Here is a 24,403-nt window from a genome sequence, read left to right as displayed (position 1 = left end):
GGTCACGCTGTTGTGCTATGCCATTTTGTTTATCTTAAGCCTCGACCCTCAGGGTTGGCTCTTTGTATTTCTACTTCTACACTTCTCTGCTCCGAACACTTGGCCTCTTTGTTCATTCACTCTACCTATGCTGGTGGTTCCTTAGATAAAAGAAAAAACTGGCATTAGGCTGACCGCATATTCCCTTCGTGTGTCGTTAAACCAAACGAAACGCAATGACCTCTCAGCCAGAGCCTTCAGCCCCGTCTCAATGCGTTGGTCCAGAGTACCGTCCTGATACTCAGAAACCCACAGCCACCGTTTCTACAGAAGTGTCTCATGAAAATGTGCACATCCTGCCGCAAACCCCACAACTCATTGCCCTGTTGACGTAGGTACTTCCAGTAATAGTCAGAGGCCAACCTGACAGATTGGCTTAATATTTTAGCATGATTCGAGACAAGAACACTGGTAGAGCAGACTTTATCTTCTACTCAAATCGTATCATACGTTTACTAGTCGAGGAGGGTCTCAACCATCTCCCGGTCATTGAGCACACGATCAGTACTCCGGTTGGTCGGTCTTACTCCGGTGTAAAATTCGAGGGCAAAATATGCGGTGTATCAATCATGAGAGCTGGAGAAGCCATGGAGCAAGGTTTACGGGATTGTTGCAGATCTGTAAGGATTGGGAAAATTCTTATTCAGCGAGACGAAGAGACTTCAAGGCCCAAGCTATTCTACGATAAGCTACCAGAGGATATTGCTGATAGATGGGTGCTGCTTCTCGATCCCATGCTTGCCACAGGTATACTTCGTTTGCCTAAAACATGCCTTCATTCAGCATCTTAACCGCTAGACAGGTGGCTCAGCCTTGATGGCCGTAGATGTACTTAAATCACGAGGCGTGCCCGAGGAGCGCATCCTCTTCCTCAATCTCATTGCTAGCCCTGAGGGAGCTGTGAATTTCGCCAACGAGTTTCCCAAAGTGCGGGTTGTAACGGCATTCGTAGATATTGGACTCAATGAGAAGAAGTAGGTACTAGCCTTGTACAAAGGAATTTGGCGCTAACGGACGGGTTTGTAGCTACATAGTTCCAGGCCTTGGGGATTTTGGCGACAGGTTCTACACTATGTGAGGAATGGAATCAGCTATGACTGTTCCGGTCATCGAATACTACTCTCTGATTAGGCAATTGGGTGCTCTTTGATTTTGAAATCTTACATTGCTCCATACCTGCGATCCCATGCGCCAACCAACGTAAAGAACCTAGTACTAAATAATATAAAAAAACGTTTGGTTTTACAGGTATCCATGCTCCACACAAGGTCATTCATCGTCTGCGAACTCTCCTTCCGCGTCGAGATCATCCTCGACTATGAAATCATCCCCTCCTGAATTCCCACCTCCTACCCCACCTACTGCGGTTCTTGACGCCGGACCACTGCCCCGATATGTATCTTTTGGCCCTGAGGCTTCGGCTGAATCCTTTGCAACAGCATCACAAGCATCAATCCAATCCGCGTAGACATCCACTGCAGCTGAGAGATCTGTAACATGAAATTAGCTTGCGTTCTAAGGCTCACACATTTCCATTGAATGTATGTTGCGTGTATGCGCGTAGGTCGCGTACAGTTTATACCAGTCTGAAAAGTCTGTCCACAAACTTTACAGTGTAGATTACCAACCCCTTGCTTCTTCTCTAGCGTAATTGAAACCGAGTTCTCATGATTGCAAAAAAGACACTGAAAGTTCGAGGGAAGTTTCTCCTTCTGTGGGTTTGTGAGTCCTGCGTATCGACTAGTCGAGGAGTGTGAAGAGGCTTGCTTTCTTGGGCCCCATGGGCTTGCGCGATGACTTCTTACGTTTACCCTGGACATCAGTTAGATGATGATTCTAGAGGGCCTGCATAAATGACTTACCATCCTGTTTCTATTATCGAAAAACGGAAGTGAACTGAAGAATCTCTTCTTTGCGGACTAATGCGCGTAGAGTACTCGTGGGATCCAGACCTAAGCGTCAATATGAAGCTGTGGCGCAAGGAAAGGAAAGATGAAATGCCCACGGAGGCAGTAGATATTTGGAGATGGTCTCGATCAGAGTGACATGGAAGTGTGGTGGTGAGGTTTAGGGCTGGCAGAGAGGCTCTATGCCAAGCCCGCTGGGCATGCTCACCGCCCTCAGCTGTCTATTACAGGATGAGAAGTGCCAACGCCAATCAGCAGCTCACCCGGCAGATCGAACCCGTCCAACCGGGTCCAACTCCAGAAGTGGGAGAAGTCTCGTGGTCCGGTTTATAAAGAAGCCATTGACCACTTTTTCTTGTATTCCTCTTCGTCGTCTTTTCCATTCCCCGCTAATTTAGAGCTTGCTTAGTCCAACCATCATCTTTGCGTCCGGTTAGGAGCGAAATCTAGTCCAATCTACGGCTTGAAGCATTCGCCTTTTTAGTCCCACAGTGATTCTCTATCTTTGACTGTGTTAAGGTCGCAAGCAGACAATGGCTTCGCCTGAAACTCCAAATGAGTCCCTCCTCAACGAGATACTTGCGGGGTTAAAAGCGCTTCAGGTGGACAATGCGCAACTTGCCTCTGCCGTCGACGAGATCAACGGCCGTGTGAACATGTTAGCAGGAGTCAAGCAAGTCCATGATGCTGCATCTACTAGTTCTGCAACCGGTGCTGTGCCTATGGCAGCCACTAAAAATGCAAAAGATACCAAGCCTGCGCAAACCGTCACGTCCGTTAGTGAACACTATGAAGGCCCTACGGCCGCAAATATTGAACATCCATCTCGCCGCCCCAGCACGACTTCGAAAATTATATTGACTTCGTACCCGGGCCAAGCTGGCGTTGATCCACTGATCATGAATTGGGGACACAAGGATCCCAACCGCAGAGGGCCGGTGGTGGTGTCGAGACACTCGAATACCATCCGGCGGCGTAACGGTAAGGTTTTATGGCATCTATAAATTTCGCAATAAGCTTACGAGCTGCAGCTATTGGCGCTCACGGAGGATCTTACGCCATATATCACGCTCTCGCCGTCGCCAGCAAGAATCTCAACGTCGACCATAAGCCAGACTTCACCAACACGGAACCTGCTGCCAACATTGGTCCATTCCCACAGTGGAGTGACCCGAAGAAGATCGTCTCCATGGATCCTTTAGGTCATCTTGCCCCCTGGCTCTTCAAAGACATCATTACAAAGGAAAACATAGAGATCAGGCCAACAATAGCTGTTACCCGAGCTCACATGAAGCTACCGGAGCTAGAGCACAGCGTGAAGGCAGGCCGATTAGTTCCAGATGGCAGGATATGCTTGAATGATTCTGGAGAGCTTGCTGTCACTAAGTTCGCTGTTGAGCCTGTGTGGTATCTCCCAGGTGTGGCAGAGAGGTTTGGCATTGGTAAGCCCGGACGCAGCGTATATGCAAGTTGAGTATCTGACATTGCCCAATTAGATGAGGGGACACTCCGCAGATCGCTCTTCGAGGAGACAGGCGGCTCGTATCCTGAGCTTATTACAAGAGGAGATATCAAACTTTTCCTCCCGCCAATTGGTGGCCTCACTGTCTACTGCTTTGGTGACCCAGCGAAGATGGCTGATCCTAATGTTCGGTTGGCACTTCGCGTCCACGATGAGTGTAATGGAAGCGACGTATTTGGTTCAGACATCTGCACTTGCCGCCCATATCTCATCTTTGGTGTTGAAGAAGCCGTAAAAGAAGCGCAGAAAGGCGGCAGTGGTGTGGTCATCTACTTCCGTAAGGAAGGGCGTGCTTTAGGAGAGGTCACCAAGTATCTCGTGTACAACGCAAGGAAGCGTGGAACCGATAGGGCGTCGGAGTACTTCAAGAGAACAGAGAACATTGCCGGCGTGAAGGACATGCGGTTCCAAGCTCTCATGCCAGACGTAAGTATCACTCCTCCAAAGTTTCAAATTTAGCCGAGTTTGTATACAATTTGTNCCTGCCGATCTCGAACTAATTGTCACCCCACAAACTCAGATCCTGCATTGGTTGGGAATCACCAAAATTGATCGTATGTTGAGTATGTCCAAGTAAGCTTTGTCACTTCCCCTCAGTTCCACCCCTGTCAAGCTGACCCGCGCCAGCATGAAGCACGACGCCATCGTTGAACAAGGCATTCCGATCCACGAGCGAGTGCCAATTCCGGATGAGATGATACCGGAAGATAGTAGAGTGGAGATCGACGCGAAGATCCATGCTGGCTATTGTAAGTGTCTCTCTCGCAGATCTACGTTCTAGACCGTGGCTTATTACCCCCCAACAGTCACGACAGGGAAGATAATGACCATGGAGGAGCTGTCGAACGTCAAAGGCCGCGGCTGGGATGATGTTGATGTATGTCTCAAAGCGGGTGTCGTCATTCAGCGGATAGCATTAAATTCTGACTCCAATCGCAGCACTAGAATATTCGTCGCCATTCTCGGGAAGCTAGGGAGCGAGGAGGGGATGCAATTGGTGCAATTGAAGCAATTGGGTATTTGGGCAGTGGGATTCTTTTTCGATATCCAACATGTCGTGAGAGGTTTTCCATCTTGGCCGCGGTGCAGGCTGCATACGTTGATAGATAATTGGAGGCAAATGGCTTCGGCAGCATCCGCCGGGGTGCGCCAATATATCAAACTGTGGTAATCCGTGAAGTGTTGAAGAAGCAACTCTGGAAGACGTTTTTTCCCCGCATTGAGACCGTGGCTACCTTTGCCCATGNCTCATGACGGGCGAAACCTGCCAGTCGTCTTGTCTGACGCTTTCTGGAAGCCTTGATTCGCTGCCGTTGCATCAACCTTCTGCGCTCCAAGATGCGGGCCGCGTGGTGGGGGATTGTCGGAAAAGGCAATGACATACAGCGCATGTGTTAGCAGGGGGATAAGCAGAGAAGCAGCAGTGGCAGCAGTGGCAGCAGTAGCAGCACCTAGGCTTGGCTTGTAGCGTGCTGGTGGAGCTGGTAATGGAGGTGGTGTTAGTGGATGTTAGTGCTAGGGCTGGACGCACTGCTGCGCTGCCCAGCCAGCCTGAAATTTGATGAACACAAACACGCGACGACCATGGCGGATTTGGGTGAGCCTGGCTGAGCCTAGCCAACCGCTTGGGGGGGCAAGGGGTTGTAGGGGGGGTGGGGCAGGTCGGTACGAAGAGCAGGGTGACAGAGTACTTGACGTGAACTGTGGGGTACGTGTCCACCGCTCAGTTGTCCCGCCACTGGCCTCGGAGTGGGAGAGGAAAAAGGACTCACGGCAGCGAAGGGTGAAAAAAGTGGTCTCACCACGAGGAGCGCGCACGAGCCTGTTTCGCAAGTTTTTACCTTGATCGCCCTAATTTCCCACGTCGCCAGCGGCAACTTTCCCTCAAGCTGCACTGCTGCACTGCTGCACTTTTGCTGTAATCGCCGGAACAGTGGGAGTGCTGCGCGCATCCCTCGAGACCCCTTGGGCAGGCCTGCCGGGAACTCTCAAAGTACCAGAAAGTCGCGTCTTCTGGCGCCGCAGAACCCCTAGGCGCATCCTCGGGTTCGAGGCAATCCGGCCGGCCCATGGCGGCAGTGGCTAACACTGCGGGATGTCCCAACACTCATGGCCGTTCATTCGATGACCCTGGTAACGCACCCGCACCCGCACTCCTGATAATGCCATGATGCCAATCGGGAACATATAAGCAGCCGGTTGTAACCCTGTCTGGCCTTAGTTACAGCAAAACGATGAAGCCCACCCCCGCCCTGTAAGCCCCGTCCACCTCACGCCTGCAGCAAGTCCACACACCTAACTCGCACACGTATAAACGCCTGACAGCAAAGCTCCCCCCTTAAACGGCTCACGCCTAGCCTTGCCGCAACCATAATCGCCATTGGAGGACGCCGCATTTAGTGCAAGAGCATGGAATCCTGGTGCTGTGCATATCTGGGGTGAATATCTCGTCTCGTTACAAGATTGCCGTCTACCATCACCAGTTCTTATTTCCATCAACACCCGGTTCCCACAACCACGCAAACATACGCCTGAACAAACACTGCACACTACATCTCCACGGCAATCCAACTGATCACGAAATGGCCAACAAGTTCTATATTTCACTTCCAGTACCTCATCCTGCCATGCAGCATCTCGCCGCCCCAGCACGACTTCGAAAATTATCAACCCCTTGCTTCTTCTCTAGCGTAATTGAAACCGAGTTCTCATGGCGAAATCAGGCAGCCGACGCCCGCCTCTGACGCCATCCACTGTATCACCGCCCTGCCTTAGTGCTCATACTTCCTCAGTTGCAAGGCGCGACAGCGGAAGTGGAGGTGCAAGCCCCACAAAGGCCACATCTCTACTCGCAAAGGTTGCATCGCACCCATCAACACCTCGAAAAGGTACCCCCATGTCAAGCCCTCTGCCTTCGCCGTCTCCGAAGTCTCCCGAAGACCATCAATCCCCATCGTGTGCCCCCGGAGAGGGGAGGCACGCCATGTTCACCCAGGATCCGTCAAGATATTGGTCTACGCATAGACAGCAAGGTACATTCCAATCATCTCACTATCGGTGTGAAATTTGCTAAATGTTAACCATTCTTTTAAGCAGATGGATATATTAGCTTTCCAGACTTTGAGAAGTTCTGCCAAAGCCGTGAGGCGTACGAAGTCCGTGATGATCAGCGGCACGAACGTACGGCCGTTAAAACTTGACGGAACTTGACGAAGCAGCCAAGGATCCAGTGGATTCCGATCCAAAAAGAATTCCATCGACAGGGGTTCAGCTTCACCAACCATTTTAGCAGTTATTGCTTGTAATCGGGGGCCTACGCCATGTTTTTGGGGAGGAGTCAGCAGCGGCAGGGGAATCGTTCGACTGCACGAAGAGATCAGCGGCTATTGAGTGACCGCAAGATTATACTAACTAAGCTGGGAGTTGCTCGGTGAACATCATAATCCCGACGATCGCCACTGCGTATCCGTTCGTGGCCTGACAAGGAAACCCTGGAGTTGCCATCAGCGAAGAGTTGTGTGCCTTCAGCGGATCGAGCTTCGGATTAGCTGGGACCTTCCATACGCAGGCTATTACGACCATTTGGTCCAATCATAGCAGGGAAGTCATAGCAGGGAAATGGACGAATGGGAGTAACAAGGACTCAGAATCTCAGTTACTAGGCGTTTCGCGAGCACGGATATCAGTGTACCCACCCACCTTCGGTGTCGATAGTATACTATATCTACGAGTCAATTAATACATTCCAAACCGTGCCTGACGATAACTTAAAGAATAAGTAGAGTGATGTTGCCTAGCTTGCCCCAGAGACTCAAATTCATAAAATCCATGCTACTTCTAGAAGATCTTATAAAAACCTCAACACCAGTCACCTTAGCTTATGAACGATTGCGAAAGCCTTGTGAAGCAAGTCGTCGAAATGTCCAATTAGAACCCTGCCGAGGTGGGTGAAGCCATCCATTGCCTTGTAAACATAGCCGCAGCGTGATAGCTTCCCTAAATATTCTTAGATGGTATGATGTCTATTCGTGGAAATCCGCACCTTTGGGTCGAGCGGAAATTCTGGTTGGAATCACGTGGTAAAGGTGATTCGGCTTGGCAATCAATTAGCGAGTCCGCACTTTATCGAAATCTGAAAACCTTCAGCCCGACGACGACGCGACAACTTAACAGCCCTCCCCCGCCAGCGACGCATCACCACTAACGTCGCAATCATGGCTGTCGGCAAGAATAAACGCCTTTCAAAAGGAAAAAAGGGCCTCAAGAAGAGGACGGATCCTTTCGCTAAGAAAGATTGGTTTTCGGTCAAGGCTCCCAGCACATTCCAAGTTAGAGAGTATGACTACCCATTGACTCCACATCTAATTCAACAGATGCTGACATTCTACTCCTCAGCGTTGGCAAGACGCTTGTAAACAGAACCACCGGTCTTAAGAACGCAAATGACGCCCTCAAGGGCCGGATATTCGAAGTCTCGTTGGCGGATCTCCAGAAGGACGAGGACCACGCATTCCGCAAGGTGAAACTACGGGTCGACGAAGTGCAGGGCAAGAACTGCCTGACTAATTTTCACGGCCTTGATTTTACCTCTGACAAGCTTCGCTCGCTGGTTCGCAAGTGGCAAACCCTCATCGAAGCCAATGTCGTCGTCAAGACAACCGACGATTACCTCCTCCGCCTCTTCGCCATCGCTTTCACCAAGAGGCGGCCAAACCAGATCAAGAAGACAACTTATGCAGCATCTTCGCAAATCCGTACCATTAGGAAGAAGATGACGGAGATCATGCAGCGGGAGGCGTCGAGCTGCACTCTTGCTCAGCTTACGCAGAAACTTATCCCTGAGGTCATCGGGCGCGAGATCGAGAAGGCGGCGCAAGGCATATATCCTCTCCAGAACGTATGTCCATAGTTCCACAACAGACGTCGGGTTGGTAAGGTCAAAGCTCACGGCTGTGCTAGGTCCACGTACGAAAGGTCAAGCTCTTGAAGGCACCTAAGTTTGACTTGGGCGCTCTGCTCGGTCTGCACGGTGAGGCTTCTACAGATGAGTCAGGTCAGAAGGTACGTTATCGACTCCCTAACGCTATAAGATCTACGCATGCGAATAGTTGATCGTGTCTAACCGTCTGATATAGGTCGAGAGGGAATTCAAGGAGACGGTGCTTGAGAGTGTTTAGAGGAGCACGGATGGCTAGCGTTGTGGGCTTTTCTTAGGTTTCACTCTAGTTCCAATGGCATCGAAAAGGTGTTGTGTTTACAAATAAATGGCAAAACATTCCTCCATCCAGCGTGTATGAGCGACATGCAGTAATGGCTGGGTATGTTGAAAGCAATGATCGAAGTGATGAACTTGAGGGTAGCATGAAAGCGCAGATATGCTAGCAAAATCAGAAGCATTGAATTCTGCCTACAGTCTGACTGCGTCTGAGCGTACCTAACTGCCTGCGTTCCTCGAGAAGCTTCAAGTGCAAGAATGCTCTCAATAAGTGTCAAATCTCTTTTGCACGTCATCAGCGGTCAAAGCTGTTCTATGCGCTTCCTAACTGCCCCTGAACGCGCCGCATGCCAATCCCCCAGTTCCGCCGTCCCAAAATATGCTGACGAAAGTAGTACTGAACTCATGCGAGATTTTAAACACGTGGCAATTCTCCACTGCTTAGCATTTATTGATATCGGGTGCGGTTAATGAAAGAGGCGTCATTTCAGTGTTGCCAGCACGGCTATAGCACACCGCCATTCATACAAAATATCTAGTTAAGGGTTTTCCAAGAGAGGTACTGACTCATGGCGGTGAAGTCCAAGATTGTGCAATGGGAATGTGTTGAACAGAAATTATGGAAATAAACCTTGGCAGGTTGTGCAAGGAGACGAGATTTGGATATGAATGTCCGATATGAGGTCGTCTGATACAGACTACCAGAGAAAATCAGACCGGGTTTATATTTCGAGCCTCCTTAGTATTCCACAAATTTGAGGGGGCCATAACTAACATTACATGATGGTAGTTTCAGCTATCTTCAATGCGCAGGCCTATCCAAGAATACCTAGCCGAAGAGGCATTTAAAAATTGGGTTACTACTAATATTAGCGGAACTAATTTACCCAACTCGTACTTAGCATTTGAGAATCGAAGTTTCTGCTGTTACTCGCAGGGAAAGTCGGCCCCTTTAATCTCTATAGAGTGTTTCCGATATCATATTATATTGTTGTAATAAGATTCCTTCCACATCACACACAAAGGAAGAATGTGTTACTCGTAAAGAGAAATCCCAGTAAGATGACGTAGTGATTTCCGAATGGGGCGACATCTGGTCTCCGTGTGGGGCCGTATGGTAACCTATATGTATTGCCGGGGTATAGCCAGGCTATACTAAGGGAAGCTCCCGGAGGTGTTCTTTTAAATGAGGTGGAAGATGCAACTATACGAAATTACTCCAATCATTGAAATAAATACTCAATACCTTTCTGCCCCAATCAACCAAGTCGGAGCCCGTGTCTTTGCTTCTCAACACCGACGGCAATTGACTGGTACCTTCCCCACATAATATCGGCTCGAAGTAACTGTAATCAAAGCCCAGGTATCCCGGAGCCTGTTTATCATGCACTCTCTAAACGTATGGTGAGATTTTATGTGAGTCGGTTTCCGGATATATTTGTTAGAGAGATTCTCATATAACAGTCAAGTCTTCTCAGAATAACTCAAATGACAATGTACTGCTGTATTGACAACAGAAGTTCCATATAGGAGTAGATTACAATCTTAGTCGTAAAACATCGGTGAATTGTCGCATTTACGGTTAATTGGTGCAAAGGTATTTTGCAGTATAGCCCTGAATATGTCGTCAACTGCCTCAATTGCACCCCATCCCATAATATAGATAGAGTAAACAGGCTGACAGACTCTCGTTAAAACTGCATTGTTAAGCCTATCATTTCTTGGGTCAGATGGTTTATGTGTCATAACAAAGAATCATTTGCTCCTCTAGCAAGTTAATCACAACGCTGTACTTTTTGAGCCTGCGGGAAGTGCGTGTTACTGTATTTAGGCCGTGAAAACAACTTCCACACTTTAAAAGAAGTGTTACGTTTGCTGGCTTTGCCAGCAGGCATGTATTAGTGAACACAATTTAGAGATTGAATATTAGATTTCTTGAGGAACTTGTTTTGAATTCTTGTCTGACAACGAATAACGATGATATCTGAATAGGTAGAATCCACTCAATCTACGTGTAGGAATGTGAAGTGGCTGTCATGTGAAAACTTATCTATTTCAATTATGTTCATTGTTATCACATTGGAGTGCAGCTTTCGCCCCGGCCAAGCCCCATGAAGGGCTTTATTACTACCAGGTTAGGTCTGGATTAGGTGCGGATAAGGCTTGTAGTGGTGGAGAGAGGCGTGGGTTCTCTTGACGTTCGATGTCAGGGCGGCTGTGTTCAAAGGGGCCTAGCGCCGCACCGCCGCAGCTAAAAATGGGAATTCGTGTCGCATGCCAAGCGCTGGCTTAGCCTTCGTAAGTGCCGTAGAGCTTAAGATAGACCACAGTACACAGAGATCCCCTTGATTAAATCTACCATTCTTGCAATTACACATTCTCATTTCCTCCTTGCGTCCCACGCCCACATGCGGCACCCCTTTCCAGTGATTCTCATGCGCTAAAGTATTAAGCTTTGAACTGAAGAGGAGGAACTGCTCACGCGAGCTATCCGGGGATTGCATCTAAGGAAACTATGCCTTCCATTTCATCATGGGCAGGTACACCATCAATCAAGGGCTCGACGGAGTCGATGCGCATGGCATTCTTGACAGCGTCGTTAATAGGTCTCCAGTAACACCACCTCATATACTACTCCATTGGCCTCGCGCTGACACTTTTGGGTTCTGCTAGATTTACTTGGGGAATTGAGATGACCTACTGCACACCATACCTCCTTCAACTTGGCCTCACTAAGAGCAAGATATCTCTCGTGTGGATCGCTGGCCCCTTATCTGGTCTTGTCATGCAACCAATAGTTGGAGTCATCGCAGATAGGTCTAAGTCTAAATGGGGGCGGAGGAGGCCTTTCATGGCCGGGGGAACAATCATTGTCAGTGCATGCTTGCTGGTGCTAGGCTGGACACCAGAGATTGTAGGGACTTTTGTGACAGATAAGGAGATGGTGCAGTATCCCACTCGTGGGTTCGGAATATGAACATGGTGCTCATGGCTTGCAGAAAAGGTCGGCCACAATCTCAATTGCGGTACTGAGCATATACGCTGTTGATTTTGCTATCAATGCCGGTGAGGCCACAATGCCCTCGGGTGGTTCTGCTCTCACTAACGCAAAATAGTGCAAGCGTCCTGTCGAAGTCTAATCGTTGATACTCTGCCCATTCCAAAACAACAATTAGGGTCATCTTGGGGTACGTCTTTGATCGTACATTTAATTAAGAGACAGTTTCTTAATTCTATGAAGCTAGCAGAATGGTCGCAATTGGGCATTTGATTGGCTATGGTGCCGGTGCTCTTGACCTTGGAAAGGTCTTTGGACCTGCGCTTGGAGATACTCAATTTAAGCAATTGACCGCCATCGCAGCGTTGGCGCTTTGTGTTACGGTCGGTGTTACTTGTTGGGCGGTCGACGAGAGGGTGTTGATATCCGATGGGTAAGCTAGGGGATTCAAACCAGGCGCGATCAGAGCTGATAGTTTAATTTACAGGAAAGACTCTCCAGGCCAACTTGGCGCGATAGAAACACTTACACAGATTTTGAGGACAGCAGTAAACCCCCCAAAACGAATAGCAGCAATCTGCTTTGTACAATTCTGGGCTTGGATAGGTAACGTCAACCGGTCGATATCGCGCATACAAAATTAACTCATCTTCAAAGGATGGTTCCCTTTTTTGTTTTACAGTACAACGTGGGTGGGAGAAATATACCTGCGATACGATGCTCCTGCCGCCGCAAGAGAAGCCGAAGATACCCTGGGCCAGGTTGGTCGAATTGGCAGCATATCCCTAATTGCCTTTTCCACGATCACATTTGCAGGCTCTGTCATGCTACCATGGCTCGTCAAGCCTCCGGAAGATGAGAAGCCCGATTTTACTCCACGACCACCTGCTATTATTGCTCCAATAGTGATTGAGGTCGAGAAGTATAAGCCGACTCTGCTTACAGCGTGGACGATTTCACATTGCATCTTTGCTGGATCCATGATACTTGCACCGTTTGTTACCTCGCTGCGTGGTGCGACTGTTCTTGTTGCGATATGTGGAATGTGAGCACTCCTTTTGTGTGGTGTTGGAGATATCTGACCTTCCAACAGCTCGTGGGCTATAACATGTTGGGCCCCATTCACTTTCATGGGCGTCGAGATCAATAAGCTAGGGTCCGCTGGAGCCGGCAGCCATTCATATAATCATCTTACTCGTGACTCAATTGAGCTCGATGCTGATCCTGGAGTGCTCCGACTGAACTACGCTCTCGATGACTCTCACGCTTCGACCGGAGAGGGCTCGGGGATATACCTGGGGATTCTGAATCTCTACACGACCCTGCCACAATTCGTTGGCACGTTCATTTCGTGGATAGTCTTCTCCGTATTGGAACCAGGCAAAAGTCCGGAGCTGGCGAAGGAAGCTCATCCAGACGAGCACCACTCAACGGACGGGCCGAACGGGATCGCAGTTTGTCTATTCATCGGCGCGCTCTCGGCGGTGGTGGCGGCGGTCGCGACCAATCGGCTGAAGCATATCCATTGAGTGATTACTTCGGTTGACTCTCTGCTTTGTTTAATATATTCTATTTTTGGAGCGTGAGGGCGGGCATTGGATATTTCTGGAAGGTGTGCTTCATAGACCATGTAGACTAGAGTTTGTTAGAGGCATTTGGCGTTTGATACCACGATAGAGGGCTGGCAGCAATTGACTCTTGAAATGGCAAATATTACCCTTGGGCTATCATGCTGTGCGCCCCTGCAGTGACACTTGTTTCGTCGTGGACCTTTCCGCGGGCGAGCCCACGTGCCACCACGCACACCCGCCAGCCATATTTAAGCCGCTGTCGCCGGCGAGCAGGAGCAGCAGCAGCAGTGAAACGGCGGTAAGAGCCCCTACTTAGCTTCTTCGCGCGCTGTTTTCGCTGTCGTCACTCCCGAACGGCCCCAAGCACTCCACCGCACTTAATTCACCCCAAAGAGTTGCGCCTCTCGGGAGCCACTTTTTCAGAGGGGCAAAGGACTTAGCCCAAGCGAGTTACATAGAGGGGCGATTACTTAGTTAGCGCGACTCGCAAACAATTCTTTGCAATCCTCGAACGCTGGGGATCAACCGTTTTCTCACCAACATCCCACCATTCTTTCAACCCGTACCCCCGTCTTCCCATCAAAAATTTCAAAGCCTAGATCGCCATGTCGGAACCCATCCGAAATAAGAAGCTCGACTCCATGACCGCTCCGTACGTCTACTGAACGCCTTGTCAAACCTGTCTTTCGGCCGCTGAAGACACCAAACGCCATCATGGACTCAGCTAACATAGATTTATCTACTAGAACACCACAGAACACTCCTGCAAATGCCGCTCCAATATCGTCTCGCGCACAGCAGCCTGGCGTCGCGAGTATCAAAGAAGGTGAGAAAGGACCTAGTTACCGTAACCCCACCATGAGGCCTTGAGGTTGACCGCTAATTCGAATTTTATCCAGAGGACCTTGATCGTGCTGCGGCTGCCCTTGATCGTGTTGCGGCCGCCTCTCTCTTTGCACAAAACCCAGCGCTTGTATCCATGATGCAAGCTAAGCTTGGTTCTTTGGTTGGTCGATCGTCAGGTTATATTGAGTCACTGCCCGCCTCTGTTCGCCGTCGCGTTGCTGGCCTTAAGGGCATCCAAAAAGAGCACTCGAAACTCGAAGCCGATTTCCAGGAAGAGGTCCTACAACTGGAGAAGAAGTACTTCGCCAAATTCACGCCTTTATACGAGAAGCGGGCGAAGATCGTCAATGGCGGTACCGAGCCTACTGAAGAGGAGGTAAAGATTGGTGAACAGCAAGACGAGGACGATGAGGAGGGTGCTCCAGCTGAGGAGAAGAATGAGGATGCTGGAGAGAACGTCAAAGGCATTCCAGAGTTCTGGCTCTCTGCGATGAAGAACCAGGTCTCTCTAGCTGAGATGATCACTGATAGAGATGAAGCCGCGCTAAAGTACCTCACTGACATCCGCATGGAATATCTCGATCGGCCCGGTTTCAGACTTATCTTCGAGTTTGCAGAGAACGAATACTTCACAAATAAGACCGTCACCAAGACATACTTCTACCAGGAGGAGAATGGATATGGAGGTGACTTCATCTACGATCACGCGGAGGGCGACAAGATTGAGTGGAAGTCTAGCAAAGATCTCACCGTGAGGATCGAGAGCAAGAAACAGCGCAACAAGAGTGTGTGCAAAAAGAGTTCATTATTAATTGTCTGCTAACAGTTCCATTGCAGATACTAAGCAAACTCGCGTTGTGAAGAAAACTGTCCCAACAGATTCTTTCTTTAACTTCTTTGCCCCCCCCAAGCCTCCTACCGACGATGATGATGCAACGTCGGATATCGAGGAGCGCTTAGAACTAGACTATCAGCTTGGCGAAGACATCAAAGAGAAGCTCATTCCACGAGCCATTGACTGGTTCACGGGTGAGGCTCTGCAGTTCGAGAGCCTCGAAGACTTTGATGAAGGCGAATTTGAGGATGAAGACGACGAGGAAGAAGACGATTTGAGTGATGACAGGGATGAGGACGATGAGTCCGACGAAGGGGTACGATTTTCCGGCCCCCATATGGAAGCATTATAAAGCTAATACACCCGAAGGATGATGGTACAAAACCTAAGCAAGAGGCTGCCGAGTGCAAGCAGAGCTGAGCGAATCATATTTCACTAGTTCTGAAATTGATGAGGTAGAGGAAATTCGGGTACATCACTCTGATGCAAAACTAGCATCATTCATTTGATGGTCATATTCGCATCAGATGTACCTCGCTCCTCTCACTCTCCCTTTGGTTCTATCCTCACTCTTCATCTCCTACATTTGTTGTCCACAGTACAGCATAGTAATTCTCTGACCTACTCCCTGGGTTTGTTGTCTCGGGCTGGTTTCACACACACGGTTCTATGTTTCCTCTTTCTACGAGCATTCTGGCTAGAATTTTTTTTTCTTAGCTGAGACAGGCACAGTTTTGTTTCATCCAGGATGGCGCAGCGCGAATGGGGTTGTTGTGTTCTTGCAGTCAATGATTATGCTTTCACTAATGTTAGGAGGGCTGGGAGGAACTGTCTTCTGGTGCGAATATGAGTGCAAAAGTCAACGGTTGTTACTAGACAAGGATTTGCGATCAATCAATCATTGACTTCAGGTATATCCAACCCGGTCAAAATTTCGTGGCCATAGTGATGTTAAGAACAATGCTGGATTATATATTCGTAGGAGAAGAGCTGGTGATAAGAGTAGGGTGCTTATAGCGGAAACTACTTCCAAAACACTGACAAGATTTGGCATTTACTATTCCGGGGGTTCTGAGGACATGGCTATATGTGCTAGGCGTTGTAGAAAAGCTTCCGACTCTGAGCATAGTGTTCCGAGATACTTGGGCTTTACGAGGGGACGAGGCTTAGGGGACATGGATATTTCGATGCTTGTGCCAATCTCTTCACAGTCCATAGTGTGGAACTTCCAGATTAGTCCATAGTTAGCCCGAAAGTTGTTATGGTAGGCATTCGGACTGTCAATGTCCGTCCGGGTTTAGATATAAGAGAACTCAAAACCTCAGTGACAGTTAGATTCCTTGTATATTCCGAAACTCGCGGTTGCATTGCTAAAGAATATCACGGAGTATATTATTTAAACGATATCCTGGATCTCCTGTTCAAAAAGAATCTTGGATGCAAACTGTGGCTGGGGCGCTGTGAAAGTTGGTGTTGTGCGCCACAGGTCGGGTCTTGCCCAAGCGATTGCATCATGGACGAATTCAATCAATTTTTCTTGTTGGAGTCAGACAACTATCCTGTTGTCCCCAACCCAGAAATCTCATACGGATCAATTTTTAGAAAATCTTTCCCATTCGGCAAATCCCTTTCATTCTCCCAAGGCGAGATCCTCCCTATATACGACTACCTCCACGAGCGCGGCCCCACCATGGCCTCTGCCAAAGACATTGTGCCGCGCATGGACGGCTTTTCCCGGACCGTGTCAAACAGTCTGAGTTTATCAACGTCCCCAACCTTCACGTTCCATTCGCCATCGTCAAGTTTCGGGGGACCGAAAATTAGCTCAACCAAGCAGTTAAAGCCATTTGATACTAAGGATATTAAGATCTTATTGCTCGAGAATATCAATCAGACAGCACAGGATATATTGAAAGAGCAAGGTTATCAGGTTGAATTTTTAAAGAGCTCGCTACCAGAGGATCAGCTCATTGAGAAGATTCGGTACGCCCTGCTTGTTTTCTTCCTCACAGACTTCTACGAGATGTTCTAGGCTGATATTCCGACTCTGTAATAGAGACGTCCATGTGATCGGGATTCGCTCAAAAACGAAACTTACAGAACGGGTTCTTCGAGAAGCTAAGAACCTTATCGTTATTGGATGCTTCTGTATCGGTACAAATCAAGTTGAACTTCAATATGCAGCTCGACAAGGAATTGCTGTTTTCAACTCACCCTTTAGCAATTCTAGGAGTGTCGCTGAGCTAGTGATCGGCGAAATAATCGCTCTCGCACGGCAGCTAGGAGACCGCTCAAACGAGCTACATAATGGGACGTGGAATAAGGTGAGCAAAGGCTGCTGGGAGATCCGCGGAAAGACACTGGGCATAGTTGGATATGGGCATATCGGGAGCCAGCTGTCAGTGCTGGCGGAGGCGATGGGCATGTCAGTCGTTTACTATGATGTTTTAAACCTCATGGCCTTAGGCATTGCACGGCAAGTAGCGACTCTCAACGATCTTCTGGCCTGTGCGGACTTTGTCACCCTTCATGTCCCAGAATCTCCAGAAACAAAGCACATGATTGGCGCAAAGCAGCTCGACCAGATGAAGGAAGGGAGCTATCTTATCAATGCAAGCCGTGGCAGTGTCGTGGACATCCCGGCTCTCATCGATGCCATGAAGAGTGGCAAGATTGCTGGTGCAGCATTGGACGTCTATCCTAATGAGCCACCCGGCAATGGTTTTTACTTCAGCAACGATCTCAATTCGTGGACAGAGGACCTCCGGGGGCTGAAGAACATCATACTCACCCCTCACATTGGCGGAAGCACGGAGGAGGCACAGAGTGCGATCGGTGTCGAAGTTAGTAATGCATTGGTACGATACGTGAATGAGGGTGCAACTCTTGGTGCGGTGAATATGCCGGAAGTTAATCTACGTTCATTAACTCTGGACGAACCAAACCATGTCAGAGTCATCTACATTCACAGGAATGTTCCTGGTGTGCTTGGAAGAGGTCTGTTCCTTTACCATCTTGTCTATCTGCTGCTAACAATCCTAGTGAATGCGGTACTCGGCAACCACAACGTGGACAAGCAGATGACGGACAGTAGAGGAGAAGTGAGTTTCACACCCTAACCGTGAAACATGTTGGGCCATTCGGCTAATCACATTTCTTTTTCCTAGGTGGCGTACCTGATGGCGGATATTAGCGATGTTAAAGAAGACGAGATCAAGGACCTTTGGCAGAGTCTGGAAGACCTCTCCTGTGAGTTGAACCATCTTCACCATCTTAACCGACGCTAACGGTGGCTAAAGCACGTATCCGCACACGGGTTCTCTACTAGGAATTTTCTATCTGAAAAAGATGCATATTCTCAACGTATTCATCCACGGAGCATTCAACATGGCGTTTTGGGATGCATTCGGAAAATTTCAACTCATATTACTCAATGCTTGGGCATGGGAGATGCGACGGGTGGTGGATCGCAAAATGGTTGATGTGGCTGGCGGTGATTTCTGACTGGCTGGCTGGCGAGCTAGATGGCTGGCGTTTTGTTTCTAGCACTCTGACGGTTTTTGCGTATTAAGGTGTGAATGGCCATATGCCCTCTAAGCAGCCTATCGCGATCAGTAAAAGCGTGCAAGGGAAAAATTCTTCAAAGACCTTGTCTCCATCCTCATTCGACATAGCTGTTTCGTCGTGCAGCGCTCCAGTGTGCTCTTCCAGGTGTTCTTGCGAGGGGTTGGTGCAACTCTCAGGGGCGGTCACGGCGGTGAGCTTAGCGACGCAACCCCGGTCGCGGAAAGTTGATGAAAGTCGAGCGGGTGTCCGCGTTCCACCATACCAACTTTAAATTATCATCAAAGACTTTCCCCAACGTCCATAACCACCATTGATCTCGAGTCTGAGTCTCCGCGGATGCCTTCTACATCATATCCTCTCCGCGTCCCCGTATAGCGTTGGCGTTGGGTCTCGTTCTACTCTTGTTGCTTGTGGGGAGCCCACCGGCGTATTTGAAGGCAACTCCATAACGACTTTTCTGTGCGTCCAGTCGACAATATGGCGCACATTTACGATGTTGGTACGAGGGCGTGGCAGCCAGATGTTACTGAAGGCTGGGTGGCCTCAGAAGTGGAAGAGAAGCTGGTCCAAGGGGAAAAAGTTAAGCTGATCTTCAGACTGGCGAATGGAGAGGTAATATGAATCCTAAATTCTTCCTTCTCTGAAGGTTTCTGAGATAGCTAATTTGAGACTTCTCATTTAGGCCAAAACTGTCGAGACTACCATAAAAGCTATTCGAGATGGCACAGACGCCTCCCTTCCTCCTCTCATGAATCCTGCCATGCTCGAAGCCAGCGATGACCTTACAAATCTTTCACATTTAAACGAGCCAGCCGGTATGTTATAACGCTCTCAGGGTTGGACTGCGGACGCTGACATATTATGGGCAGTCTTGCAGGCAATCAGACTGCGATATTCGCAGAAGGAGATATACACCTACAGTGGTATAGTGCTCATTGCAACCAATCCTTTCGCAAGAGTGGATTCTTTGTACGTTCCCGGGATGGTGCAAGTTTATGCTGGCAAGCAGAGGTCTTCACAAGCGCCCCATTTGTTTGCCATCGCAGAAGAAGCATTTGCGTACGTAGCTCTCGTAACTCCCAACTATCTGAAACACACTGAAAATAAACAAGGGACATGCTTCGAGATCAGCGAAATCAAACCATAGTCGTGTCTGGAGAATCTGGAGCCGGGAAGACCGTTAGCGCCAAATACATTATGCGATATTTCGCGACCCGAGAATCTCCGGATCATCCTGGAAAACGCGCCAAGGGTAGGGCAGACACCATGAGTGAGACAGAGGAGCAGATTCTTGCTACCAATCCTATAATGGAAGCCTTCGGTAACGCAAAAACAACGAGAAACGACAATTCCTCCAGATTTGGCAAATATATTGAGATTATGTTCGACAAAAAGACGAACATTATTGGGGCAAAGATTCGCACATATCTCCTTGAACGATCAAGATTAGTGTTTCAACCCTTGAAAGAAAGAAACTATCATATTTTCTACCAGCTGGTTGCAGGTGCCACGGATGCCGAAAGGGAAGAGCTTGGATTGCTACCGGTTGAGCAATTTGATTATCTCAACCAGGGCAGTGCCCCGGTCATCGATGGTGTAGACGACAAAGCTGAATTTGACGCAACTCGAAACTCTTTGACGACTATTGGAGTCGCTTCTGATATACAGTCTCAGATTTTCCGAATATTAGCAGCTCTTCTCCATCTTGGAAACGTTAAAATTACTGCTTCAAGAACAGACTCATCTCTCTCACCAGAAGAGCCTGCACTCGTTTCAGCCTGCCGACTCCTCGGCATTAACCCGACTAACTTTGCAAAATGGACTGTAAAAAAACAATTGACCACAAGAGGAGAAAAGATCATGTCGAACCTCACACAACAGCAGGCTATAGTTGTTCGAGATTCAGTGGCCAAATTCATTTACTCGAGTTTGTTCGACTGGCTCGTGGATTCAATCAACCGAGGTCTTGCAACAGAAGAAGTGTTGAGCCATGCTAGATCTTTTATTGGTGTGCTGGATATTTACGGATTCGAGCATTTTGCAAAGAATTCTTTCGAACAATTTTGCATCAACTACGCCAACGAAAAGTTACAGCAAGAGTTCAATCAGCACGTTTTCAAATTAGAGCAGGAAGAATATCTCAGAGAACAGATTGACTGGACATTTATCGACTTTTCTGATAATCAGCCTTGTATTGATCTCATTGAGGGGAAACTGGGTGTTCTCTCCTTGCTCGACGAAGAATCGCGTCTACCAATGGGCTCCGACGAGCAGTTCGTAACCAAGCTCCACCACAATTTCGCTGGAGACAAGCAGAAGTTTTACAAGAAACCTCGGTTTGGGAAATCCGCCTTCACCGTCTGTCATTATGCTATTGACGTTACCTACGAATCAGATGGATTTATAGAAAAGAACAGAGATACCGTTCCTGATGAGCAAATGGAAGTCTTGCGGGCATCATCAAACAAGTTCCTCGGCCAGGTCCTGGACGTAGCAGCCGCAATTCGCGAAAAAGAATCAGCAGCAACAACGTCCAAACCGGGTGCCGCAATTTCAGCTGGACGAAGAATTGCTGTAAACAGGAAACCTACGCTTGGTGGCATTTTCAAGTCGTCTTTGATCGAGCTAATGAGCACGATTAATTCAACTGATGTCCACTATATTCGCTGTATCAAACCCAACGAAGCCAAGCAAGCGTGGAAATTCGAAGGCCCCATGGTTCTCAGCCAACTCCGCGCTTGCGGTGTCCTCGAAACTGTTAGAATAAGCTGTGCAGGTTATCCGACTAGGTGGACATACGAGGAGTTCGCGTTACGCTACTACATGCTTGTTCCGTCTTCTTCCTGGACTCCAGAGATCCGAGAAATGGCAAATCAGATTTTGAGGAGAGCGCTCGGTACTGGTAAGAATGACGGTACTGATAAGTACCAGCTTGGTCTGACCAAGATTTTCTTCCGCGCTGGTATGCTTGCTTTCCTCGAGAATCTGCGTACTGCTCGACTTAATGGAGCTGCGATTATGATACAGAAGAACCTTCGGTGCAAGTACTATCGCCGCAAATATCTGGAAGCACGGGCTTCGATAATTTCTCTCCAGTCCCTAGCCAGGGGCTTTATTGCCAGAGGCCATGCGGCAGAGGCAAGGCAGATCAAAGCAGCGACCACCATCCAACGCGTCTGGCGCGGACAGAAAGAGAAGAAGGCGTATCATCATGTCCGCAATAGCACTGTTTTATTCCAGGCAACAGCGAAGGGTTATTTATGCCGCAAACTTATTTTGGATACAAGACTTGGCAACGCAGCAAGAATGATACAACGGAACTGGCGATCACAGAAGCAGCTCAAATCATGGAGACAGTATCGTCACAAGGTTGTCATTATTCAGAGTCTTTGGAGAGGAAGGGCTGCTCGCCGCGAGTACAGGTCATTGCGTGAGGAGGCTCGCGATCTCAAACAGATCTCATACAAGCTCGAGAATAAGGTTGTTGAGCTTACACAATCCCTGGGTACAATGAAGAGAGAGAACAAAGCACTTCAAGGGCAAGTAGAGAACTACGAGAGTCAGTTACGGTCGTGGAAGAATCGGAGTAATGCTCTAGAAACCCGTGCAAAGGAGCTTCAAGCCGAAGCCAACCAAGCAGGTATTACTGCTGCTCGGTTAAGTGCGATGGAGGAAGATTTCAAGAAGTTGCAAAACAATTACGATGAAAGCACCGCCAATATGCGACGTTTGCAAGAAGAAGAAAAGCAACTGCGCGAGTCATTACGCAAGACCACAGAAGAACTTGACCACGCTAAGCGACGCAGTACTACATTCGAGTCTGAGAAGACGTCTCTCCGGCAGCAGCTTGTCGATTTGCAAGACCAGTTTGAGCTGCTTAAGCGCACTGGACCTCTTATCGGGGAGATACCGAATGGAGTAAGCCATGCACCTGGGGTTGGATCGAATCTTATTAATCTGGTCTCTTCCAAGAAGCCCAAGAGACGAAGTGCAGGCCCTGAACGAGGCGATATGGACAGATTCAGTGCTACCTACAGCCCAAGACCAGTTTCGATGGCGCTCGGCTCGACGGTACATAGACAAAACCTGTCTGGCTCTACTTTCAACCCTAATTTGGACAATGTTGAATTGGAGCTTGAGAACATCCTTGCCGAAGAAGATAGTCTGAACGATGAGGTCACCCTAGGCCTCATTAGGAACCTGAAGATACCATCTCCTACTACGACACCGCCTCCAACGGACAAGGAAGTGCTGTTCCCAGCGTACCTTATCAATCTTGTTACTTCCGAGATGTGGAATAACGGTTTCGTTAAAGAGTCCGAGCGGTTCTTGGCTAATGTGATGCAATCCATCCAGCAGGAGGTTATGCAGCACGACGGCGATGAGGCGATCAACCCAGGAGCCTTTTGGTTGTCCAACGTTCATGAAATGCTCTCGTTTGTCTTCCTTGCTGAGGACTGGTACGAACAGCAAAAGACGGACAACTACGAATACGACAGACTTTTGGAAATTGTCAAGCATGATCTGGAGAGTCTTGAGTTTAACATATACCACACATGGATGAAGGTGCTTAAGAAGAAACTGCAGAAGATGATTGTCCCCGCCATCATCGAATCGCAATCCCTTCCAGGTTTTGTTACAAACGAGAGCAACAGGTTCCTCGGCAAGCTTTTACAGAGCAATAATACGCCAGCCTTCAGCATGGACAACCTCCTCAGTCTACTCAACAATGTCTACAGAGCGATGAAGGCATACTACCTTGAAGACTCTATCATTACGCAGACAGTTACAGAACTTTTGAGGTTGGTTGGTGTGACGGCCTTCAATGACCTGCTGATGCGGAGAAATTTCCTCTCGTGGAAGCGTGGCTTACAAATTAATTATAACATCACCCGGATTGAGGAGTGGTGTAAGAGCCATGACATGCCCGAGGGTACTCTGCAGTTGGAGCATTTAATGGTAAGTCACGTTCTTATTTCCATATCAATTCGCTAACACGCCCTCTAGCAAGCCACAAAGCTTCTCCAACTCAAGAAGGCCACGTTGAACGACATCGAGATTATCCAGGACATTTGCTGGATGCTCTCGCCTAATCAGATTCAGAAACTTCTGAATCAGTATCTCGTCGCTGACTACGAACAACCCATCAATGGTGAAATAATGAAAGCCGTTGCTTCACGAGTTACGGAAAAGAGCGATGTACTGCTTCTCACAGCGGTTGACATGGAGGACTCTGGCCCGTACGAGATTGCGGAGCCGCGTGTAATCACTGCATTAGAAACTTATACACCTTCATGTGAGTGATTCTTCATAATCATTGATATTGCTGGAGGATGTGCTAATTATTCATGGAATAGGGTTACAAACTCCTCGTCTAAAACGACTTGCCGAAATCGTCTCCGCTCAGGCAATAGCCCAGCAAGAAAAGATGGAGTTCGAGCAACCCAATGGGAACGGAGCAGAAGTACAAGGTCTCGCAATCAGTGAGGTTGAAGGCGTATAGGGCTGTTCAGAAACTGTTCTCCGCTATTAGATCATGAGGCTGACGGGCGCGAAGTTGGGTATAATCTTTGCGTAATGGAATCTTGGGTGTTTCCTTTCTCTACAGGACCAGGCCTGGTGGCATGTCCTTGTGTTTTCTGTTTGTATCTTACGCTTGTGGGATGCATTTTTGGCGGCGGTGATATGTGATGAATGCACTTGTGGGCTCTCTAAGGGACAGACCCGTGTCCTGTAAATAATTTTGGGCGACGCGTCCGGTTTATTTGCTAAAAATGTACACGACATCAAGGCGGTGTTAATATCATCGAGACTTATTGGCAAGAGCTCTTAACGTCATCACATCGTTTTTCCCTATTTGCAACGCACGTTTGCTGTCGAGGCATACGGTGGCATTCTGAGGT

The 24,403-nt window shown here is 48.5% G+C and overlaps 10 protein-coding genes across 10 annotated transcripts; 9 read left to right on the top strand and 1 right to left on the bottom strand.

Moving 5' to 3' along the window:
- Window positions 1-46: 46 nt before the first annotated feature.
- Window positions 47-1,295, top strand: K441DRAFT_658601 (PRTase-like protein). The gene is made up of 4 exons (XM_067648382.1): window positions 47-370; window positions 428-786; window positions 842-1,013; window positions 1,066-1,295. The coding sequence occupies exons 1-4, from the start codon at window positions 216-218 to the stop codon at window positions 1,115-1,117; spliced, it is 738 nt and encodes a 245-aa protein (XP_067504725.1). The 5' UTR covers window positions 47-215; the 3' UTR covers window positions 1,118-1,295.
- On the bottom strand, window positions 1,070-2,191 carry K441DRAFT_76392 (Elf1-domain-containing protein). The gene is made up of 4 exons (XM_067654439.1): window positions 1,902-2,191; window positions 1,807-1,851; window positions 1,613-1,751; window positions 1,070-1,529 (listed from the first exon to the last, which is right to left on the bottom strand). The coding sequence occupies exons 1-4, from the start codon at window positions 1,902-1,904 to the stop codon at window positions 1,309-1,311; spliced, it is 408 nt and encodes a 135-aa protein (XP_067504724.1). The 5' UTR covers window positions 1,905-2,191; the 3' UTR covers window positions 1,070-1,308.
- Window positions 2,192-2,224: 33 nt separating this feature from the next.
- On the top strand, window positions 2,225-4,634 carry K441DRAFT_658600 (GTP cyclohydrolase II). Its single transcript, XM_067648381.1, has 7 exons — window positions 2,225-2,927; window positions 2,978-3,388; window positions 3,443-3,894; window positions 3,989-4,041; window positions 4,096-4,217; window positions 4,275-4,345; window positions 4,408-4,634. The coding sequence occupies exons 1-7, from the start codon at window positions 2,480-2,482 to the stop codon at window positions 4,411-4,413; spliced, it is 1,563 nt and encodes a 520-aa protein (XP_067504723.1). The 5' UTR covers window positions 2,225-2,479; the 3' UTR covers window positions 4,414-4,634.
- A 1,544-nt stretch (window positions 4,635-6,178) lies between these two features.
- On the top strand, window positions 6,179-6,668 carry K441DRAFT_676721 (uncharacterized protein; the record flags this gene model as incomplete). Its single annotated transcript, XM_067650988.1, has 2 exons — window positions 6,179-6,500; window positions 6,586-6,668. The coding sequence occupies 2 exons, from the start codon at window positions 6,179-6,181 to the stop codon at window positions 6,666-6,668; spliced, it is 405 nt and encodes a 134-aa protein (XP_067504722.1).
- A 946-nt stretch (window positions 6,669-7,614) lies between these two features.
- K441DRAFT_658597 (40S ribosomal protein eS1) lies at window positions 7,615-8,787 on the top strand. Its single transcript, XM_067648380.1, has 4 exons — window positions 7,615-7,804; window positions 7,864-8,365; window positions 8,428-8,529; window positions 8,604-8,787. Exons 1-4 carry the CDS (start codon window positions 7,683-7,685, stop codon window positions 8,643-8,645), a joined length of 768 nt encoding a protein of 255 aa, XP_067504721.1. The 5' UTR covers window positions 7,615-7,682; the 3' UTR covers window positions 8,646-8,787.
- A 2,273-nt stretch (window positions 8,788-11,060) lies between these two features.
- K441DRAFT_658596 (uncharacterized protein) lies at window positions 11,061-13,154 on the top strand. Its single transcript, XM_067648379.1, has 8 exons — window positions 11,061-11,296; window positions 11,357-11,627; window positions 11,683-11,749; window positions 11,800-11,871; window positions 11,925-12,114; window positions 12,169-12,287; window positions 12,339-12,731; window positions 12,775-13,154. Exons 1-7 carry the CDS (start codon window positions 11,199-11,201, stop codon window positions 12,728-12,730), a joined length of 1,209 nt encoding a protein of 402 aa, XP_067504720.1. The 5' UTR covers window positions 11,061-11,198; the 3' UTR covers window position 12,731; window positions 12,775-13,154.
- On the top strand, window positions 12,655-13,406 carry K441DRAFT_658595 (uncharacterized protein). Its single transcript, XM_067648378.1, has one exon. The coding sequence runs from the start codon at window positions 12,812-12,814 to the stop codon at window positions 13,208-13,210; it is 399 nt and encodes a 132-aa protein (XP_067504719.1). The 5' UTR covers window positions 12,655-12,811; the 3' UTR covers window positions 13,211-13,406.
- Window positions 13,407-13,800: 394 nt separating this feature from the next.
- Window positions 13,801-15,683, top strand: K441DRAFT_76266 (NAP-domain-containing protein). The gene is made up of 4 exons (XM_067654438.1): window positions 13,801-14,078; window positions 14,152-14,883; window positions 14,936-15,249; window positions 15,303-15,683. The coding sequence occupies exons 1-4, from the start codon at window positions 13,967-13,969 to the stop codon at window positions 15,351-15,353; spliced, it is 1,209 nt and encodes a 402-aa protein (XP_067504718.1). The 5' UTR covers window positions 13,801-13,966; the 3' UTR covers window positions 15,354-15,683.
- Window positions 15,684-16,653: 970 nt separating this feature from the next.
- K441DRAFT_556418 (D-3-phosphoglycerate dehydrogenase 2) lies at window positions 16,654-18,261 on the top strand (the record flags this gene model as incomplete). Its single annotated transcript, XM_067643324.1, has 5 exons — window positions 16,654-16,916; window positions 16,990-17,930; window positions 17,976-18,034; window positions 18,101-18,182; window positions 18,233-18,261. 5 exons carry the CDS (start codon window positions 16,654-16,656, stop codon window positions 18,259-18,261), a joined length of 1,374 nt encoding a protein of 457 aa, XP_067504717.1.
- A 424-nt stretch (window positions 18,262-18,685) lies between these two features.
- On the top strand, window positions 18,686-24,198 carry K441DRAFT_658593 (uncharacterized protein). The gene is made up of 6 exons (XM_067648377.1): window positions 18,686-19,112; window positions 19,183-19,315; window positions 19,370-19,559; window positions 19,613-23,459; window positions 23,508-23,796; window positions 23,858-24,198. Exons 1-6 carry the CDS (start codon window positions 18,978-18,980, stop codon window positions 24,001-24,003), a joined length of 4,740 nt encoding a protein of 1,579 aa, XP_067504716.1. The 5' UTR covers window positions 18,686-18,977; the 3' UTR covers window positions 24,004-24,198.
- Window positions 24,199-24,403: the final 205 nt, after the last annotated feature.

The sequence above is a fragment of the Cenococcum geophilum genome (assembly GCF_001692895.1).
Source record: "Cenococcum geophilum 1.58 unplaced genomic scaffold K441scaffold_17, whole genome shotgun sequence".
Taxonomy (NCBI): domain Eukaryota; kingdom Fungi; phylum Ascomycota; class Dothideomycetes; order Gloniales; family Gloniaceae; genus Cenococcum; species Cenococcum geophilum.
This window is presented reverse-complemented; position numbering and strand designations above follow the sequence as displayed.

Bases quoted from the DNA above. Each gene is read 5' to 3' on its own strand.
- K441DRAFT_658601 (XM_067648382.1), top strand. From the start codon at position 216: ATGACCTCTCAGCCAGAGCCTTCAGCCCCGTCTCAATGCGTTGGTCCA. The intron at 787-841 runs GTATACTTCGTT...ACCGCTAGACAG, and splicing joins CGATCCCATGCTTGCCACAG to GTGGCTCAGCCTTGATGGCC. The intron at 1,014-1,065 runs GTAGGTACTAGC...ACGGGTTTGTAG, and splicing joins ATTGGACTCAATGAGAAGAA to CTACATAGTTCCAGGCCTTG.
- K441DRAFT_76392 (XM_067654439.1), bottom strand. The intron at 1,752-1,806 runs GCAAGCCTCTTC...ACAAACCCACAG, and splicing joins AGCCCATGGGGCCCAAGAAA to AAGGAGAAACTTCCCTCGAA. The intron at 1,530-1,612 runs GTACGCGACCTA...TTCATGTTACAG, and splicing joins TTTTCAGACTGGTATAAACT to ATCTCTCAGCTGCAGTGGAT.
- K441DRAFT_658600 (XM_067648381.1), top strand. From the start codon at position 2,480: ATGGCTTCGCCTGAAACTCCAAATGAGTCCCTCCTCAACGAGATACTT. The intron at 2,928-2,977 runs GTAAGGTTTTAT...TACGAGCTGCAG, and splicing joins TACCATCCGGCGGCGTAACG to CTATTGGCGCTCACGGAGGA. The intron at 4,042-4,095 runs GTAAGCTTTGTC...GACCCGCGCCAG, and splicing joins CGTATGTTGAGTATGTCCAA to CATGAAGCACGACGCCATCG.
- K441DRAFT_658597 (XM_067648380.1), top strand. From the start codon at position 7,683: ATGGCTGTCGGCAAGAATAAACGCCTTTCAAAAGGAAAAAAGGGCCTC. The intron at 7,805-7,863 runs GTATGACTACCC...TCTACTCCTCAG, and splicing joins AGCACATTCCAAGTTAGAGA to CGTTGGCAAGACGCTTGTAA. The intron at 8,530-8,603 runs GTACGTTATCGA...CGTCTGATATAG, and splicing joins CAGATGAGTCAGGTCAGAAG to GTCGAGAGGGAATTCAAGGA.
- K441DRAFT_658596 (XM_067648379.1), top strand. From the start codon at position 11,199: ATGCCTTCCATTTCATCATGGGCAGGTACACCATCAATCAAGGGCTCG. The intron at 11,628-11,682 runs GTGCAGTATCCC...CATGGCTTGCAG, and splicing joins TTGTGACAGATAAGGAGATG to AAAAGGTCGGCCACAATCTC. The intron at 11,750-11,799 runs GTGAGGCCACAA...AACGCAAAATAG, and splicing joins TGATTTTGCTATCAATGCCG to TGCAAGCGTCCTGTCGAAGT.
- K441DRAFT_658595 (XM_067648378.1), top strand. From the start codon at position 12,812: ATGGGCGTCGAGATCAATAAGCTAGGGTCCGCTGGAGCCGGCAGCCAT.
- K441DRAFT_76266 (XM_067654438.1), top strand. From the start codon at position 13,967: ATGGACTCAGCTAACATAGATTTATCTACTAGAACACCACAGAACACT. The intron at 14,079-14,151 runs GTGAGAAAGGAC...AATTTTATCCAG, and splicing joins CGTCGCGAGTATCAAAGAAG to AGGACCTTGATCGTGCTGCG. The intron at 14,884-14,935 runs GTGTGTGCAAAA...GTTCCATTGCAG, and splicing joins CAAGAAACAGCGCAACAAGA to ATACTAAGCAAACTCGCGTT.
- K441DRAFT_658593 (XM_067648377.1), top strand. From the start codon at position 18,978: ATGGCGCACATTTACGATGTTGGTACGAGGGCGTGGCAGCCAGATGTT. The intron at 19,113-19,182 runs GTAATATGAATC...CTTCTCATTTAG, and splicing joins TCAGACTGGCGAATGGAGAG to GCCAAAACTGTCGAGACTAC. The intron at 19,560-19,612 runs GTACGTAGCTCT...AAAATAAACAAG, and splicing joins ATCGCAGAAGAAGCATTTGC to GGACATGCTTCGAGATCAGC.